This window comes from Myripristis murdjan, chromosome 16 (genome assembly GCF_902150065.1).
Source record: "Myripristis murdjan chromosome 16, fMyrMur1.1, whole genome shotgun sequence".
In the NCBI taxonomy this organism is placed as follows: Eukaryota; Metazoa; Chordata; class Actinopteri; order Holocentriformes; family Holocentridae; genus Myripristis; species Myripristis murdjan.
The window spans coordinates 30419926-30439901 of record NC_043995.1 but is presented as its reverse complement, the minus strand read 5'-3'; the positions used below and the strand labels follow the sequence as shown (position 1 = coordinate 30439901).

The following is a 19976-nucleotide window of genomic DNA, read 5'->3' as shown; positions in this document are numbered from 1 at the left end:
GTCATTTCCAGGCATATAAACATTGTTACAGGCAGAATGAGGAGGATTTTCCTAAAGAAACAATGTATAGACTCAAGACTTGTGAGTGTGAAGTGTGTGTTGGTGTGTGTGTCTGCACTCTGTCCGGGTAGCGAATGTGTAGCTCCCAGCCAATAAGAGCATGTGGTGCTTGACTGATAGCACGACATCCAATCAGAAGCTGCGAAAATCATGGACGCAACCCACAGAAAAAAGGAAATCTAACGTGGAGAAACGCCGAGAGGACAAAGCTCGTTCCGATGAATCTGGGGTTGAGCTTTCACTGAAGAACGACGCGCCAGGTAGGTGCTGGAGGTCCAAATTGTTTTCCTCGGATGGTGACGTTACATTGTGGGCGGGTATTTCAATCCGTCACCATTCTAGGAAATGAAAACTCACTGCTGGTGGTGGTTAGCTTAGCCAGGGACTAGGGGCCAACTTTGCCTTTGCCATTAACTTGCCGCTACAGATGTGTGATTTCTGTATCTCTGTATAGGTGCACTGATGTATATTGCTAATGTAGGTCGACCAGTGGTAGCTGTGGGTCTTTACTGGGTATGCAGGTGATCTGAGGCTCCTCCCACTGTCCGCTGGGCAGGCACTTGATGACGGGGTCTAGCCTCTGCAGGAAACCCTCCTCGCAGAAGTACCGCACCTTGGAGTTGGTCTCGTAGCGCAGCCGCTGCTTACCAAAGAGACTTGCATTGGGAACACTGGGGGGCTCCCCGCAGGAGGCTAGTGAGGGGCAAAGGGGGGGAAATATTAAGTAAATTAAATTATTTATCTTAAATAACAGCGAGTGCAACAATAGGCTTTAGCTCATAGATCATCAGCATCACAGTGACGGAGGGTTTTCAGGTTGTACAATGACTGGCCTTGCAGAGTTATAGCAGATAAGCCTTTTGGGTGCTGCCTCTGATCTGTAGCTCCTCATGTTATGGAGTTTAGGAGTCAATCACTCCCACGGTTAGAATCAAATTTGAGACTTGACCTCAGATATTCCTGCAAATGGTGCCACCGAGTTGCTGGGAGATTTACAGAACTGCATGGTGAAAGATGTCACTGGTAGTCCTGTAGCATCTACTACCATATTTCTTGGTTTCATTAAGTGAAAATTGGGGCTCCAAAATGCTGCGTACTCACTGGTTCCCTTCTTGCAGGTGTAGGACAGGTGGTAGTTACACGGCACGTCACTCCAGCGGCCGCCGTCGTGCCACACCATCACGGCACAGTCCTCCCCGGACAGGAAGTAGCTGTCCGGCTGGCCTCGGTACCAGTTCTCAAACAGCTGGCAGAAGGCAGAGCAGGTGAGAATAAAGTGAAAGGTCTGTGATGATTGCATAAGCAGACAGAACAGAATAAAAACAACATGAAAGAAGCAACTCAGTGGCCCAGTTGGAGTGACTAACGCTCACCAGAGGGTTCCCGTCCGACCAGCGGAAGTCTCCCTCGATGGTTCTGTCGTTTAGTCCGATCCACTGGTATTCTTTGTATTTCTCTGGAGACGTTGGGAGAACGACAGAGGGGAGGAAGAGGAGGGTTCAGGTCAGTGTACAGTGGTGGAAAAACGTTTTCGGACACCCCATGCATTTGTGAAATATTGCATTAACAAATCACTCTTAGGTCTTCAAGTGCAATTTCTTTTAGTACAGTCACAGCCAAAATACTAAACATATCCTAAAAAAGCCATTAAAAACTTCAAATTGATTGGTTCCATAAAAATACATTAGAAATTTTGAGTATTGGGTCATTTTGGTACCAGTGATGAAGGTCGTTCTTTTTATTAAAAGACACTATTTTGTTATATTGTTGCCAAGCTTGGTGTCTATATAAAGTCAGCACATTTGAAAGTTCTTCAGACACAAAACTGGCTAAAACAAGGAACCTAACGCAGGAAACACACCTGAAGATAAAGATTAAACTGTCAAGAATTTAGGTTTGTTAGTTTTTCTTGTAAACAATAAACAAAAAAATATAATTTGTATTTGTTTGTATCTGTCTAATGCAGCCACACCTTTTGAAACACAAAAAAGATTTTTTTTTTTATCTGAACAGGGCTGTACAGATGAAATAAAGACTAGGAAAGGGATTCAAATCCAGCGAAGATATTCACTTCACATGCCTCCTTGCCACAATACAAGGTGTATTTGTCTCACAGGTTTGTAGTCTGAATTGTTTTTTTTTCTTTTTCCCCCCATTTACTTACACTATATAGGACACATTACATAGCAAAATCATAACAAAATTAGATAAAATAACTACATCTGTTCACTAAGATGATCACATATGCATTACATGTACATACATTTGCATTCACATAAAGACATGGAATGAAATGTCAAAATAAATGACTCATGAATTAAAAAGAAAAGAAATTAAAAAGACTTGTTGTTGTTGTAAGGGTTACAGTGCAATGTAGATTCAATTAAACAATCGAGACTCAGACTCAGGCTCAGCTTCTGCTTTGGAAATCCTCACACTGCCCCCTGGCTAAAGGCTGTGTGAGACCTTATGGAAGCAACTCGTCTGCACTTGCTAAACACACCGTGCTACAACAACTGCAAACCACGGCACGGCTGCAGAGGAACCGCCAGAGGAATGCCAGATAATTATCTCACCGCCTTGTTGCCAGACACAATACCAACGCCGACATCAAAACCGTGACATTTTCCGAGGAAACGAACTCAGTGAGAGGCGAGACATGAAAGACAGTTGTTTTGTCTGCTCTGGACCACACAGGTATGAAAAAACATCCCTATGAAAACAAACCAATTAATTCCTTGGTGTTAATGCTGGGTTTGAAGTGCAGGAATGTTACCATCACCTGGTGATTCGAGACACAAAGACATAACTTTGATCCCTGCAACAGGAAATATAATAAGTCCAATCCTGTCAAAGTGTCCTTGAGCAAGGCACTGAACCTTAACTGAACCAGAGGCACCACTAAGATGAAATGAGCGCAATGATGAAAATATATTTTAGTGTCTTAAAGTTTTATGTGAAGAAGCAAATCTAAGTTACACCATGTAGTATGGAGACTGAGTGCTGTAAGTAATATTTCCTAAAGCAGTAGATGTTTTTGCCACACCTGTAGAGAAAGAACTGAATTGAACTGTTTCAGAAAGGCAGACTGGGGTTTTATTCTATAAACACTTAGAGCTGCTTCAGACGCAGAAATATCTCACTGGTGGAGTTTAATTTTAATGCGCAGGGCCAAAGACCAGTTTTTTCAGAGCAGATATTAGCGAACAGGAAAGCTTGCATGGTGAACAAAGGAGCTCTGCTCAAGATATAAACAGATTCAGTGGATAAAAAGCTGAGCTACATGTTTTTCTATTGCACCAGCTTAAATGATAAATGCTGAGGAAACGGGCAGAGCTACAGAACCACAGTTTTTTCTGTTCAGCTTTTGTAACATTAAGTAACTTTAATGTTAGACTGAGGGCACATCCCTTACGAAACTAAAATATATTGCTGTATATTGGAAAATATCATGTGATATATTAGATAATGCATTTCCATATATGGGAACTAGTCTTTATATTTTCCAATATATTGCAATATCTGAAATGCGCAATTACTTATGTATTATTCCATATATTAAAATATATTGAAGCAATATATATATATATATATATATATATATATATATATATTATATTATATATGTTTCACCAATATATTATTCCATATATTGTTAAGACATTTTCAAATACATAACATATAAATTTATTGTAATTCCATATATTGAATGTAATATATTGTAATATATTTCATGTAATATATTGATAAATATATTTTCTTTCCGTAAGGGATGGTAGGGGAGGATGCAGCTAATACTATGAAAAACTCTGCTATGGACTGATATTAATTTATATCTAGCAATTTTAAGTTATCTCGGTCAGCTGGGTAACATAACAGACCACCTAAGATCAAATTAGCTGTTGCCAGTTCTCCTGTAGGTGGGTTAGATCGACCTTCCAAGATCATGAATGTCATGCTGTGCTTCTCTGCCACTCCAGCTCAGTGAACTGACTTTTGCTTTGAAAGACTTTTGTGGTTCTTTAGCTTCGCCCCCGGATGTTTAAAGGGCCATTGATGTTCGTTTTGTTTCATACATTTTTCTTAAAACAAAACAAAGTGGAGGGACCAGCTTGGGAATGGGAAAGGGAATTGATAGATAGATAGATAGATAGATAGATAGATAGATATGCTTTATTCCAGACTCAAGGTCCATACAAAAGAATTAAAAATAAAAATAAAGTAAAAAATAAAATAAAAAGAAAAACACACAAAATAATGAACACACATAAGAATGAATTGGTTCTGATCAACAACACCTGTGAACCCTCCCGGCTCTGTTATGGTCCTATATTACATGTATCTTTAAGTCAAATGCTTAACTTTTCTCTCTCTGCCTCTGAGAAGTGTCTGCATAGCTCAAACTTCGGCTGTACCGTTGATGTAGTCCTGCTCCTCGGGGGTCATGACGGACACCAGGTGGCCTCCACACATGCGACAGTGCTGCTCGGCCACCTCCCAGCCCTGCCGCTTGGTGAAGTGACGGTAACAGAAGCCCTCAAACTTCTCCCAGCCTGGCTCGCATGACTCCAGGTCTGAAGGGAAAAGAGGGAATCAAACGGAAGGGAGAAATACATGGAAATAATGGAAATAAACACAGAAAAACATTAAGGTTGTAAAACATCAGAAAGACCTGTTTTTGCCATGAAAGTCATCATCCAATTTTAAATTACAATCAATTATAATCTATATGCAGTGGATTTTTCTAATCTAACCGAGTTGATGTACCTGTTTCACACAAGTCTCCTCCATAACCGGGCAGGCACAGGCACCTTGTTGGTCCACCTTCCACACAGGTGCCTCCATTCAAGCACAGGATCCCCAGGCAGACATCTAAGACAAGGTAAATATCAAAAATACATATCATATATCTGTTATGGAAAAGACTAAAGTACCAATACTACTTTTTATGCTGCTAAGTGTTTTAAAAATCCAAATGATTTCCTTAAATTTCACAAAACAAATGTCTTATCTCATGTACTTTCCTGTCTGCAGTCATTGGTTAGAGGTGGGCATCATTTTTGTTCATTCTAAATGTGTACATTTTTCAGGTCTTCATTGCTGGGACCACTGGAGGGCGCTGTTACACCTCATGTGGGACTCAGTCCTCCAGAGGCTGAAGTGGTGCTTTTCATAAAGTCTCAAAATCTCAAACAACTTCAATAAATCTTCTGTTTATCGGAAAAAGTACTTGTATTTCTGAATGCATAATCACAGTAAGCCTTTAACTTTGAAGATTGTTCATTGTTGCGGTAAGGTGGAACTACTATAGTTGATGAAATACTGTGCAAAGATCCAGATTAATTCCCAGAATAGTTTATTTCATGTTTAAGCCACAAAACAAATTTGATAGTTCAAAGGTTCCAGTTTACTTTAATCACATGTAAGTGCTTTTAAGATCAAAACATGACTGCATTTACTGTTTGTTGTTGATTAAGTAAACAAACATTAATGCTGGTTAAAAAAAAAAAAATGAATGGCATCAAAGATATATCTCTGTTTAAGAATTTCACAAAATGATACGGATTATTCAAGCTGTGTTCATTGTACAGTCACTTTTACTGCATTATGATTTGTCTGATTCACAGGCAATAAGGAAAAAAAGGTCACCTACCTTTACAGAATAAATGCACAAACAAGAGCAATACCGGAAACATTTGAGTTATTTTAAGGCTTTTATCCTCAAGATCATAATAACATAGTAGTGGATACAATTCTTCGTTTTTTAAACTAGTCTAAAAATGGATGTATAGCAGTTTGGAATGAAACCCCTCTTGTGTAACAGCGTGAAGAGACTGCCGCTGAGAGCCCGCTGTGTGTTATTCTCCAAGAATTAATCCAAATTGAGAAGCTAATCCCTCTGTTGTGCTGAGTCAGCTTTGAGGTGCTAAGATGCCATGCAAATCCTTCCCCTGATTAAGCAGTTTGGAGGCAAACATAAAACCCTCCAAAATCAACAATTGAGTGTATTAACATTCCAACTCAATTTTTTTTCCTTTTTTTTTATCAGTGAAAATGCAGAAAATATTTATGCTGAGCCGTTACCTGAAACGCCCTCTTGTCTTACTGCAGATGCTCCACTAGCAGGCGGTGTAGCAGCAACGGTAGTGTGCTCCTCTTCCTCAAAATCCTGCAGATGTGAGGTGGCAGCAGTCACAGTCAAATCAGCAACTGTGGTGAAGGCCGGACTCGGGGTCTCCTCTGGTTCTTCTGTAGATGGGGAGGAGGTCGGCTCGTCCTCCGTGACCTCTTGCTCTTTCGGGACATCATCGGGTTCCTCGGTAGCAGGGGGTTCGGCGCTGTATTCGAGGTCAGAGCGGGACTCCTGCGGTGCGGTGGGGGAAGGCTCTGGTTCCCAGCCGGGGGTGACGGTCAGATCGGGGAGCAACGTGATTTCTATGTCTGCTGAGGGAAGGTCGGTGCCTGTCTCACTTCCCTCGGATCTGTGGTCTGTTGAGAGATTCGGCGTTTTTGACAGGAGGTCTGGTTTGACCCCTGAGCCTTCTCCTGAGGATTCACCTGATCCCACATCTGATCCCGAATGTTCCTCTTCTACTTCCTGTCTGGTGCCCTCCGGATCACCGTCCACGATCTCCCCCTGTCCAGAGGTTGCATCTGTGATATTTTGAGCAGCGCTGAGGAAAATCTCTGGGCTTGCACCTAATCCCTCCTGCTCAATTTTATGCTGGACTTCTTCTTCAGACCCAGATGGGGCATTGCTTTCAGGAATGAGGGTAATAAACTCACCTGGGGAGCTAGCCTCAACCTCAGCAGAAGGGGGCGACAAGGTCACAGGAATCGGTGATGTCAACAAAGTTACCAGATCATTCTTTGGGACAGAGCCCTCATCACTGGAGCCAGAGTCATCGGTGACGGTGATGACTTCTACCGTTGGGATTTCTGCAGCATTAGTGTGCTCAGTCTGGCCGCTGAAGCTGCTGGCATCATCCGGTGCCGTCTCCAGTGAAGTAGCTTCAGATTCCTCGTCACCATGATCAACAGGGGCCGAGGACTCGATTGTTACACCTGACTGTTCATGAGTATGACCGTAATCTGTTGAGAAAAAAGGATCACAAAGGTCAGCATAAATGTCTACCCAAAAAAAGGACAGATACAAAAGCAATAAAATCTTCGGAGGAGTCATGATTAAAGATAATGTTTCAGGTTCTAAAGCACTATGAAATTGGTTTTAGGTATGAGAAATGCAAGATATCATTTGACAAAACTATTAGTATGAGGACCACTGTTGCGTTGTTTAGGAATTTACATTTTATTTAAATGTATATATTCAGGGGTACAATGATACTTGATACTTGAAGCTGGGAACTGCTGTTTTTCAGTATCTTTGCAGCTAACTGTTTTCATGCATTGAAAAAATGAGAATAGCCTGGGAAGCAGAATTCAAACCATCATGATCCACTCTAAAACTCTCCGTTAAAACCCACTCTAATGATTTTTTTTTTTTTTTTTGGTGTAGCAGCATCTTAAGGCATGGCACCCACCACATCTATTCAGTGGCTGGAGAACACTGAGATTCACTACTGCCTTTAAATGAGTGATTACTTTACAAGAAACAGGTATAATTAAAGGGCAAAAAAATACAAGAAAATTAAGTTTTGTGTTTGCAAGTTTACTATTTTATGTAGGTGTTGTCCATCCCATCCTAAGTGGGTACATGACTGGCCAATACCTGATATTTCATATAAGCCCTGCTTTATATCAGTCTAAACCTAACATTCATTGTAAATACTTACCAGACTCAGAGGTAGGGGCCATTCCAGAGTTGACATACATGTCCATGTCAATCGGGTTTTGAGTGACTGAGTTTGTTGTTTCGTCAGCGGCAGAACCACCATGTTCCCCTGTTTGGATGACAGACGACTCAATAAAACTGGTGTCTTCATCTGGGAGGGGATTTGCAGTCTCCTCTCCAGAGTCGTCCTCTGTTTGAGGGTTCTGCGGTGTTGTGTTTTCAAAGTATGGAAACACGGTGGTGGAGCGGATGTCTGCTTCATCATCGTGGGGTGACGTAGCCACCACCGACGTCTCCTCAACACCACCAGCGCTAGCCTCCTCTGGCCTTCCTGAAACCTCATAAGAGACACTTGGGTAGACCAGCTCAGTTTCAGTGGCATTCTCCAAGTGGATATCTATGTTGTGGTCCTCTTGAGAAACAGGAGCATCAGTTTCCTGATGCACATGTGGAAAGTTCTCAAGAGTTTCATCTGTATCGGCTACAGATGTTGCATTAAAACCGGAGGCATCAGTCTCTTGTTCATTCTCAGAAATAAAATCATGTGGATCTGAGGACTCAGCATCCTCTGTGAGCAAAGTGGGTTCTTCACCAACAGTTGAAATCTCTGGAGAAGATGTTGGACTTTCATGAGGCTCCTCATGAGATGAAACAGGGTTGCTTATGTCTGGGTCTCCTTCAGGTGCGGGCTGATAGGACTCAGGGTACCTAACCTCCTCCACTGGCTCCCAGATGTCCTTGGTGGACGTGGGCTCTCCATGTTGGGACGGGGGAGTGACAGGCTCATGAGGGTCCACGGTGAATGGCAGCTCCGTGTAATATCCCACCGTTGGAGTGTGGCCCTCCGCTGGGCTCTGCTTTACCCCATGCCCCTCTGAGACAGGAATGGCTGTCTGGGCACCTTGGCCCTGTAAGCCCCCCTGCACAGTCACCTCACTCACGCCGACCTCCTGCATGGGATTAGTCAGGGAAACAATGTCCTGGCCAATGTCCTCCGGCTCGGTGGCCAAGAAATCCAATGGAGATTCAGTGTGTGGGCTATTATTGCCTGAAATGAAGAGAATTGATTGATTTAACTCATCCTTGTACTACTAAATCAATTTGGCTTCCATATTAGAAAAAAGAAAGGGCATCTATGATTGCATTTTTGTTAGTGTTATCAAGTAGGCACCTTCCAACACAGGTAGAATAATTAATTTGGGTTATTTTAAAACAGTCCGGTCCTTGAAGTCCTTGAAGCTCTGCAAGTTTTTGATCCTGGTAGGATGGAAAACTTGCAGTAGAGTGGACCTCAAAGAGCAGATTTGAGTGTCACTGTTCTAAGAAAAACCTAAAATACAGAAGGTGCAGTGCAGCAGCTTAATCTTGATGATGCCATGCATAGAAATACATCCACTGTTACATTTAGCGATTAGGGAATGCTTTTTTACTTCTGAAGCAGTAGACATCGTGGCGAGTGTGAGGCTCAGGGAAGCCCGTCTGGTTGCTATAGCGATAGACAGTTCTGACGCCAGGCTCGCCACCACCACAGCGCTCTCTAGGGGTGACGATAGGGTACCGCACGCTTCCATCTGCCAGCCACCCCGGACTACAATGGTTCAGCCCATCATTCCAGGCTGCATACAGCTGACCTGTGGTAGCCAGCTGCGCCCACTGACTCTGGCAGTAGGCCTTGGCCTCCCATAGGGTGAAACGCTGGGGGGCGGCGCCATGGAAGACCTCCCCTGTAAATAAGGAGATACATCAAGTTGTGAGGATGTTTTAATATTTTTCACCGTATTCATTTTTAACTTTTCCTACATGTAAAACCCATTGCAACTTTGCTTGTGCATGTGCTAGACAGATTTTTATTACAATTATTACTATTATTGTTGTTGCTGTTCTTGTTCTTCATATATGGATCTGCTTTCGCTAGTGCTTTAGTTTGTTATATTTCCAACCAAATTAAATATGCAGAAGACAATTTGAACTGTCTGCAGTGTTACCCTCAATATTCTCCACATAGCAGTAGACATCATAAAGCTCATCAGGCTCCAGCAAACCATAGTTCCTCACTCCTGGCAGTCCATCCATGTCCCCAAAACAGCCCTCTCTTGGCATCTGGATGGGATATCTATGGAGGAAAATGTTCCACAGCTTTGAATCACCAAGTGCCAAAGAGTCCTCCTCTATAATAGCAGTACTTTTATCGTAACATCCACTCCTATGAGCACTTCTTTCAGTGAATGTTAAAGAGTCTGATCTCAAACCTGACATTTCTGCCCACTTAGCCACTTGACAACATAATCTGTGTGTTCCCATCTGCACATGTGGCATCAAAAGAGCATGTCAAATGCTAGCTGCCAAGTGGCTGAGTGATCCACTGGACCCTCTATCAGCCCTCCATACTGTCTGGCCTCCATACCAGATGCTCCCTCAGCCACTCAGATAGTGACATTTCAGCACTCTGCCCTAGCGATGCTATTCAAAGCACATTTTAGAGTGTTGTTGTTTGCCTGGAGCGGCATGAAGGATCTGGGATGTTGCCAAATGGATGCTGGAAATGTGAGAGTCTCAAACCTCAATTTAACCAAAACGCAAATGCAGATCAGAAGTGGCCACTTGATCCAGTGTTGCGTGATAAGTGTCCGGGTTGACATTGGGATATATATATATATATATATTTTTTTTTTTTTCCTGAGGTCCTTACCTCACGGAGTGGTCTGAGAGCCACCCTGCATCGCACTGCTCATATCCACTGTTGTAGGCAGCCAGGAGCTGTTCTGGAGAGGCAATCTGAGCCCCAATCTCCTCGCAGGCCTCTCTAGCCTCCTCAAAGGTGAAGGCGTACCGGCTGGATGCATCACGATAATGGAACACCACCCCTGTTAACCCAGAACCACAGTCTCATTAAATCCAGGTCCGGTATCTCATGTAATCATCCTGCAAGCAACAAAAAGTGGTGGCAGGGTGACCTACACACCAAAATTGCAAGTGTTAATTCAACTCTGGAGAGTGCTAAAATCAACATTATGCCAGGGTGTGGAAAGTTCACAGCGATTAGAGTTAATTTAATGCTGTTGATAGTTTTGAGCACCCAGCCCCGGAGCCAGATCAGCGCTATGAGAGAGCAAACAATTCTCCACTCAACACTAAATTGGCACTGAAAAATCAACACTGCATTAGAGAGCTCACTCTTTGACCTGAAGATCATGGTTCAAGTTTTCCATCCTGCTAAAGTGTGACCAAAACACTGAGTTCCTCACAGCTCCATTCAAGGAGCTGTTCTGCAGCTGACCCCAACCACTGACCTCTTTGTAGATGAGCGAGAGAAAACAGAATTTCGCCGGTGGGATCAATAACGGATCACAAAGTGTCACTTCACATTTTAATGGAAAGGCCTGATTAATTGGATTAGAAAAGATCCTGGCCACATTGTGGAAAACCATCTCCAAAGTACGACGCATTCTGGGTCCTATAGTGCATGAAACGCAGCGGTGGAAAGGCCTAATCAATTGGATTAGCGATAACTGTGGTCTTGGGATGCACGGCAATAGCGGCAAAGTACCCTCAGGCTGTATCGCAGACTCAGTTTTGTACTTTCTGGGTTCAGTGTTTTCTGTGGTCATGCTGCTACCAACATGCAGTGCCTGATATATTGGGTCACAAATGACTGTGGTCAGGAGATCCATAATCTATTACGTGCTGGGTGCATAGGGTGAGACAACCAATTCATCATAGCAGAGTGAGAGTTGCATGATAAAGATACAGAAACATTAGCAGTGCAGGAGCTTCTCCCTGTTTTGCAGGAGACAGCAATGTGTGACCTTGAATACTTTCGTGACTTGCACTAAATCACTTTTCAGTCGCTAAAACTCTGTCTGCTGACACATGTGTTGACTCACACACGCCTGGACTGTGGCACGGGACAACACTGCAAAAAGGTTCATCGTAAGTTATATAAATTCCTATTTTTTTTGTACAATTGCTAAAAAAATGCCACTGGAATAGGATAATGTAATTAGTTTCCCATGTAGCTCCGTTTCAATCGGGTGACAGTGTCTTGAAATACGGCAGATCACTAAACATGTTTCAAGTTGAGCCGTATTGGAAGCAAGTTACTGCAAAATATCTCACCTGTTCTGTCAGCGTCGCTTGAAAACTACTACATTATCTGCTTTGGCTGCAATTTAACCGAAACCTGCACTTACTGCTGGGAAATATTTCATTATGTGAGTTAGAAGGAATCCATCAAGAACTCACAAACTGATGTGAGAAAAAAAAATCCACAAGAGGCCAACTAATGCAAAAAAAAAAAAAAAAAAAAGTGCTGACATTTACAAAAAGTGTTTCTTCAAGTGGAGGAAAGTGCAAAACAAAAATGTTCATCTTTTCTTGCGTCTGCTTGTATTTTAATTGAGGAGGCAAATCTGTATTTCTTGTATTCAGAGTGCGACATCTTGTTGGATTCTTTTGAATGCACTGAGTCAACCCCCCACTTTTACAGAGGACGTTGAAGTACAGATATAACATGTGAATAAAACGACGTATGTTTTTCTCTCACACCTTTAACTTTGACCTGAACCACATCGTCGGCGTCCTCCAGGCCCTGCTGCACCTCACAGCGGTAGAAGCCGGTGTCGTTGTGCCTCAGGTTCTCCAGCCGCAGGGTGAGGTCGGCGGGCGAGTAGGCGTAATTGAGCAGGGAGGCTCGGTCCTTGTAGGCCTCGCTGACTTTCACCCTGTCTCCACGGGCGACCAAGATCTCGGCCTCGTGGCCCTGGGTCAGCACGCTCCACTTGACGCGTGGCAGGGAGAGGACGGCGTGCCGGCCGTTGGTGGAAGGGGACGGCGGCGGGTGGGACAGGGACACCAGGCAGGGCAGGGTGAGGGAGGCGCCCAGGACGGCCAGCACAGGCGGGCTGGTGGGGATGGTCACCTGGAGGAGCTTTGAATCATCTGAGGAGAGAAAGAGTCCATGTGGCTGTGCCTCACGTGAAAAGTATAACATCCACAGAAACTGAAGGAGTTTCCAAGTGGTTCACCTTGGAAATGGAAACCATGGAAACAGTTGTATGGTGCACGGCTAATGGAAAGATGTTCTACATTCAGAAGAAAATGAAAAAAAAGCACTGTAAAAATAACTTTGTGGCTTTTGACTTTGATTCAAACATAAAAAAAACAGTTTTGGGAGAAGCCGTTTCTTCTTCTTCTTCTTGTGTCTCTGGTTGGTTGCTGGTAGCTTTGCCAGAACATTATTCAGTGACTTTATTCACAGCACTGCAGCTAATTACAATCACCTTAGCTCACATCTAATTAACTAATATTAACGTTAGCCTGAGATCAGCTATGAAGTCTCTTCCAGTAATTTTTAAATAACTTCAGCAGCACACTGATGAGTTTAAGTAATTTTATGTGTACGACGGCGGTTTCAATAAAGTTATTCACACAAACTAATACTTGAGCCAGTATCAGTGAACAACACAGCTGTTGCCTTGGCAAGGTGAGCCACCCAGAAATATATATATATAAAATACTCTGATCTGCTGTGAACCAAAGGCACACGCTGGTTTCCTCCATTCAGTTTCTATGGTAACATCCGTGTTGGACTCCGGGCCAACAAGTGATTTGACAAATATGCTGATAAGATTATTTAGTTATTTAACAAAAAGTGTGAGGCAGTAAGAAGATTTTTACAACCCTACTGCACAAAATGAAAATAACACACAGTATCTGTAGGGGTTGACACGGTAATTAATCAAGTTTATTCCACAGGATTTGTACGGGACAACGTTACTTCTATCATGTTGCTGCGATTTCCACTGGTTGCAGATGGAGGTCAATAAAGGTCATAAATTACTTAATGTCCCTTTAAAGGGGGATGCTGGTGTCATTAACAGTTATAGCCCATTTACTTCTGTCTACATCCTGTTCACACTTTCTCCAATCAGTGCATGCAATTTGTAATTACATTTTTTAGCATTTACTCATTTTTCATTACTATTAATTAAAATCTAAATTTCACAGCGTCAAATCTAGCTGGAATGAATTGCTGGACTGGCTAAAATAGATAAATAAAAAAAAGACATGGCATTGGATAGTAACAATTGTAGAGCGACATGTTTTGAGTGTGTGATAATGCAGTGCTGATGTGAAAACATTCAATAAAAAAACAATAAACTGAACTGAGGCCTCATGTTCACTGTGATCAAAGTTGGCGTGGGAAAACGTAAAGGCAAGCGGAGCCGAGACAAAACTTATAGAAATCCATTTATTAGTCCTCTTTATTTCTTTTTGTTTCTCTTTTTAGTTGCCTTTCTCTTTTGTTTTTGAGATATGTGTAGGTACTAGAAGCTGGAATAACCAGAGTCAAATTCCCAAATAATAAAGTTTCTGATTGGGATTCTGACTATATAATTGGCTAATAATTTAACAGTGGTGTCCTCATAGACAAATAGATATATTTGACTTCTATTTATCTATCTATCTATATATCTATATATATAGATATATAGATAGATATAAACTAGGCAAAAAAAGTTCCGCACCGCTTTTTCAGTCTACAATTTCCCCCCTTTATTTATATTGTTGTATCTTATACCGCTGTAAAGCCTGATTCGTCCTCTTTCCAATGAGATACAACTTGTAAGGATCCTGCATTTCTGGAATGAGTGACACCGGTAAATGTGTGGGAAGTGACCAATTTTTTTTTGGAGAAAATCCCCTGCAATATTTTTTCAGTTGATCATTTCTCCCATTTAACAATACCGATTGGTCTTGTCTTTTATACCGTTATATATATATATATATATATATATATATATATATATATGATCACTGGCTAGAAAAGCCCTTGGAGGATTTCATAAAGGGCAAAATTGCCTTTCATGTTCAGTGAAGTGTTTAAGCTCTACAGCAGGTACGCTGATGCGATCAGGTCTTATTCTGTGCTGTTATAGTTTCACATCCCTCCCAGTAACATTTCACCACAAGGTGACCTCATCGGTTCACAAGGTTTCTCTGAGCGTCAGTGACCCGATTTGTCCGGCTAATGTGGGGATCCGGAGGCCATTTTAACGACTTCATCACTTTAGGCGAATCCTCGGGTCGCATCCGGTTAACCTTGATTTCGCGCCGTGGCACCGAGGCGACCTTGAGAGCGGTTTCCGGAGCGCACGTGTCAGCGAAAACCAACGAGCGACAGGAAGGGATTAAAGAGCGCCCCGCCGCCCTTAAGAGTCAGAGGTCACGTATGATTTAATGGACTCGTGGATGTCAGTGGGGGAGGGCGGCGGCGAGGAAGAGGAGGGGCGGCGGGGTGATGTGTACCTGACTCCTGGTGGGGGGTAGAGGAGGACGGCAGGACGAGGAGACAGATGGCACACAGCAGCAGAGATAGAGGTACATCCAATCTGTGGGTGAAAGACAGGAGGAGGGTGTGGGGGGGGGCAGCGAGACAGAAGGAGGAGAGGGACAAAACAATTTGCATAAATAATTAAAAACCCAGAGCTGCAGTATTTCACCCCTCCCTGCTCCACTCCGCTCTTTTTTCCCACGATTCCCCGTCACGTTGATCGATCCATCCCCGAAAACTGCTTACATCTTTACATCGTGTTTGCGTGCGGCTCTGCACTACGGCACCGATTAATTACAGCCCAATTAAGTCTCCAAAAACACCACCCGAAACTCGTCCTTTAAAACACTTTGACACCCCATCTGTAACGGGACAGGTTTATTTTGCACGACGGCGGAAATTGTGCTCTGCCGTGATGAACGGCGAGGGAGGAGGAGGAAGTGCTACAGTTTTTTTTTTTTTTTTTTTTTTAATTTCTTCTCACCTTCATTACAAAGGATTCCAGGAGTTTTACTTGTAGAAACCTGTGGGCCGCATAACATCGATGCATTAATTTGTCACTTCCTATTCTCTGGGTGTTAATGGATATATTACAGTTTCTAAAAATAGATCAGCTGCACATCTATGTGGATCATGAGGAAGCTGGTGTTTAAAGCATATTCTTACATTGGCAAAGGGGCATCGTTTTTTGTCATCTATTTTTGTCTCGTTTTGCACAGTTTGAGGTTTTGCACAGTTTACTAGTTTACTAATTTATCAATATTTTCAGACAGGAGACTCAGAAAACTGCACAGATCTTCAGTGTGAGACAGTAATGGGTGTGACTCCCTCAGTTTCTCTGCAGATGCCCAATGTGGAGACAAAAATACACAAATATTGATTCATGCTTAGAGCCATTCATCAAACTCAGAGGAGATTACAAGACAGTGGCAAGCGGCCAACTTTCATCACACACTTCAGCTGCTGCTGGAGCGAACGCCGGCCCGCCATCACTTTGGCTGGAGAGGAAAACAGATCGGCTGATGACTTTATCCATCATGGGTGAAGTCGATGGAAACGCTAAAAAATGCCAAGTAAATATCCAGCATTGCCATCGATTCGGGAGCATGAGGGATCGCTGCAGAGTTTTGTGATGCAGAGTTTTGCTTTGCGAAGAATAAATAAATGACTTTGCAGGGCAGGGTTGTGGCAAATTGACTTTCAATTTAATATTTTGTATTCAATCAAACTGTAAAGTGAAACTCCTGTTCACTCGTTCATGAGGAGTGCTCTTCCTCAGCTTCTTCATTCAAAATATACAGTATGTTAATATTTTAAAGAAAAAACGGCTTATGAATTTGGATTTGGAGATGAATCCACTTCCTTGAAGTGACTGAAAGAGAACCGACTCTGTTGACTCTACTGGCTGTTGCACTTTCAAACAGCAAACTGCAATGGGAAAATATCTTTTTTTTTTTTTGTTAGAGAGGAAGATATTTCAGGTACTTTCTTGCGCTGATCCCATAATAATCAAATCAAATAGCATCTCAGAGTAAATCTCTCATTGCATTCAAGCTGTGCATATCCTAAGCATTAGGATTTCATTCACCTCCTCCCAACACACACACACACACACACCAACTTAAAGAGCTGTACTCAAAGTACTGAAAAAGAAAATATGGAGATGAAGCTGTGTCTCGGTGTATCACAATTCATACATAAGTAAACGTGACTCTCTTATGGAATAAGACATTTTTTAGCATTATCTTGCAGCTCCAGCAAGTGATTGTTGCTGTGTTTGTGTGTGTATGCGTGTGTGTATGTGTGTGTGCGTGTGAAAGAGATATAAAGAGAGCGAGAGTGACTGCCTGTGTGTCCTTGGTGTTTTCTAGCTGGCATGAGTCAGGCTTCAGGAGCTCCAGAGTGTGAGCTGAATGCTGATTTCCCTCAAAACTCCCTGGAGGGAAAGACGAACGCCAACCTCCAACTTAACTCATTTACCATTATTGCAGCTCCTTGAATTCTTGTGAATAGTCTTCTTTCTTAACACTTTGTTTTACTTTATTATATTTGATTATTTGCCTTTGCCATGATCTCATTTTCCTCAGTCTCATCATTTAAGTCTTCTCTTCTCTTCTCTTTTCTTCTCTTCTCTTCTTCTCCAACTGTGAATTGCCTTCATCCTCCATTCAAACCAGTACAGGACACTGGCTGAGAAACGTGCAGAGTTGCAAATCTATCAGAGGGGTTCACTGGGTTCAGGGAGGGTCTTTGGGGACAGCGGCCCTCGCCCAAAAAAGAGAAAATCTTCAGTTTCAAGCCGCACTTGGCAGCTTCACAGTTTGTTGGCTCCGAATGGCAGTGAGAGACAACTGTTGGGAAACTTCAATACCCAGAAATCCTGAAAGATGACATCAGTAAAGCAAAGGATCCAGGAAACCAAAGGGTCCAGCTTTCTGTGGATGAAGAGTTTACTTGCCGCTGTTTAGGAGACAGGGTTTATTTCATTCCCAGGCTTAGATTTGTCCCCTCATGCATGACAAAATCCGGCACTAGAGTTTAATTTGGCTCCTCCTTGGATTTGAGAAGGAGTTCTTTAAATGCTTGCTTCAAAAAAAAAAAAAAAAAAAAAAAAAAGAAAGGAAAAGAAAGAAAAAAGGGAAACCTGTTTTGGAAGCGGATATCAGTTGTTGCAGCCTGTGGTTTGTGTTGCTGATATCCCCAAACAATTCACGTCGTAAGAATTCAATTCATGAACTGCATTTCTGTGGAAGAAGCGGGAAATAAATAAATCAGTAAATGATGGGATGCCGCTACTGGACTTGTGGAGGAATGAAAAATGAATTCACGCCGTCATGCTGCAAACTCTGCAGCAAAGTAGATCCTTTTACTTTGAAAGTGTGATGTAGCTGTCCAGCACAGCGATACAGAGCGACTGTAGATCTGCCCTGGTAGATTCATACTGACTGTCTGTCTGTCTGTCTGCCTGTCTATCTGTATGTCTGTCTGTCTGCCTGTCTGTCCGTCTGTCTGCCTGTCTATCTGTCTGTCTGTCTGTCTCTCTGTCCAGCCAGAAAACAGCTTTATCATCATGGACTGGATTTTGCCGTTGTTCAGATTTTCACAAAATTAAGGCTAAAGCAAAAAGAGGACCAGAAAATGGATCCTCTGTTTCCTCTTTCATTGATCCTATATTTTACAAGAGTTTTTAGAGAGTCTACAGACAGGAAAAATACATAAAAAAACATGCTGAAAGTACAAGATCTGTTTCATTCAGACAGTCAGTAGTAAAAGCAGTCCACCGGTGCTGGTATAATTTGCATGGCTGTAAATGCAATCTCTTGGTAAGTTTTACATTCAGTCATTGATTTACTTTCCACTTTAACTGCATTACCGGCGGCGTGATTTCCTAAACAAGCGCCTGAGTCTAACAGATCTGCTGAAGTAACAAGCAGTTCTCCTGCAGAAGGAAGTAAATTAGGCTGAATGACTCGGAGAGACTGATCCAGACTCTTTAATCTTTCACAGAGGCTCCTTTACAAGCAGCCCGCGGTGAGGACAGAGGAAGACGTGTCGCGTTGCCGTGTTGGAGCAGAATCTGAGCATCTAGGTGGAAACTCAAAGACAAACACCACAATTATGCTTGGAGAATTTTCCTTTGAATGAAAGTCTGAGTATTAAACCTGCAATGACGTCGGAAATTAAAGTTTGTTTTGTTGGTCGCAGCAGAGAGACATTTCTAATCAAAACAGGATTAATAAAAAATCGCTCAATGGTTTCTCCTTTAATACCCGAGTTTGGCTCTGCCATCCATGATAAAATCTGCGTGGACAGAAATGCCACTCAAGATAAAGCCGGGCTTTGAAATTATTTCACCGCTACAGAGCTCTGCATGAACTGATAAATACTCATATTGATACGATTTGATGGGAGGAAATGATTGAAAAACAAATGGAAAACGCAATACAGCGTAAAGTGTCTTCTGAATGAGAAATAAGTAATGCTGAGATTGTTAACTGTTATTTTGCACTGGGGCCCAAGAATTATGAGCATCCTCAGTAATAATGACACACAACTGTGAGTAATGAACTGCATTGTATTAAAAATGAAAACATGAAAAAAAGAACAAAATCCAGGAAAAAAAAAAAAAAAAGAAAACTCCACAAACAATTACCAACTTTTGCTGCAAATGCAAAAATCCAACGTAATTAGTTTGGTTAAAATTCCATATGAATGCATTATGACTGTGCCCCACCAGATGTGACCCATCTTTATCTCCATCAAGACATTATTATATGGTAACAGGCGATTCTGGTGTTAAAATGGCAAACTACTGAGTCTCAGTGTAAGAAATGGACCCAAACACATCACTGTGCTACCAAAATAAAATCAAGTTTCATTTTTATCGCCCATTTCAATCAACAATTCAACCCGGTGTGCTATATGGGTAAAAAGCAAAATAAAAAAAAATGCATCTCGGCGGAGGTTCTTTCAGCATGGTAGCAGACTAAGGTGTATTTTCTGCCCATATCCCTGTAAACATCTAAAATGGTAAATATGTAAATGAGCAAACCGTCAGATTTCACTGATTTGAGCTCCAGTTTATATTGAGGAGATGGACAGATTTGGCATAATTAGTTTACAAAGTTGCCAATCTTTCACATCTCTGACTTGCAATATGGTGATGCTTTTCAGATTGTCCCAACTATTTCTCACTTTCTAACACACACACACACACACACACACACACACACACACACACACACACACACACACACACACACACACACACACACACACACACACATTTTC

General features: G+C 42.3%; 1 protein-coding gene across 1 annotated transcript; it reads right to left on the bottom strand.

Moving 5' to 3' along the window:
- Window positions 1-532: 532 nt before the first annotated feature.
- bcan (brevican) lies at window positions 533-15414 on the bottom strand. The gene is made up of 15 exons (XM_030073178.1): window positions 15401-15414; window positions 15161-15243; window positions 12398-12790; window positions 10542-10716; window positions 9838-9965; window positions 9283-9576; window positions 8779-8900; window positions 7854-8709; window positions 6167-7152; window positions 5714-5834; window positions 4828-4932; window positions 4476-4634; window positions 1434-1516; window positions 1162-1306; window positions 533-753 (listed from the first exon to the last, which is right to left on the bottom strand). Exons 1-15 carry the CDS (start codon window positions 15412-15414, stop codon window positions 533-535), a joined length of 3885 nt encoding a protein of 1294 aa, XP_029929038.1.
- Between the last annotated feature and the right edge of the window lie 4562 nt (window positions 15415-19976).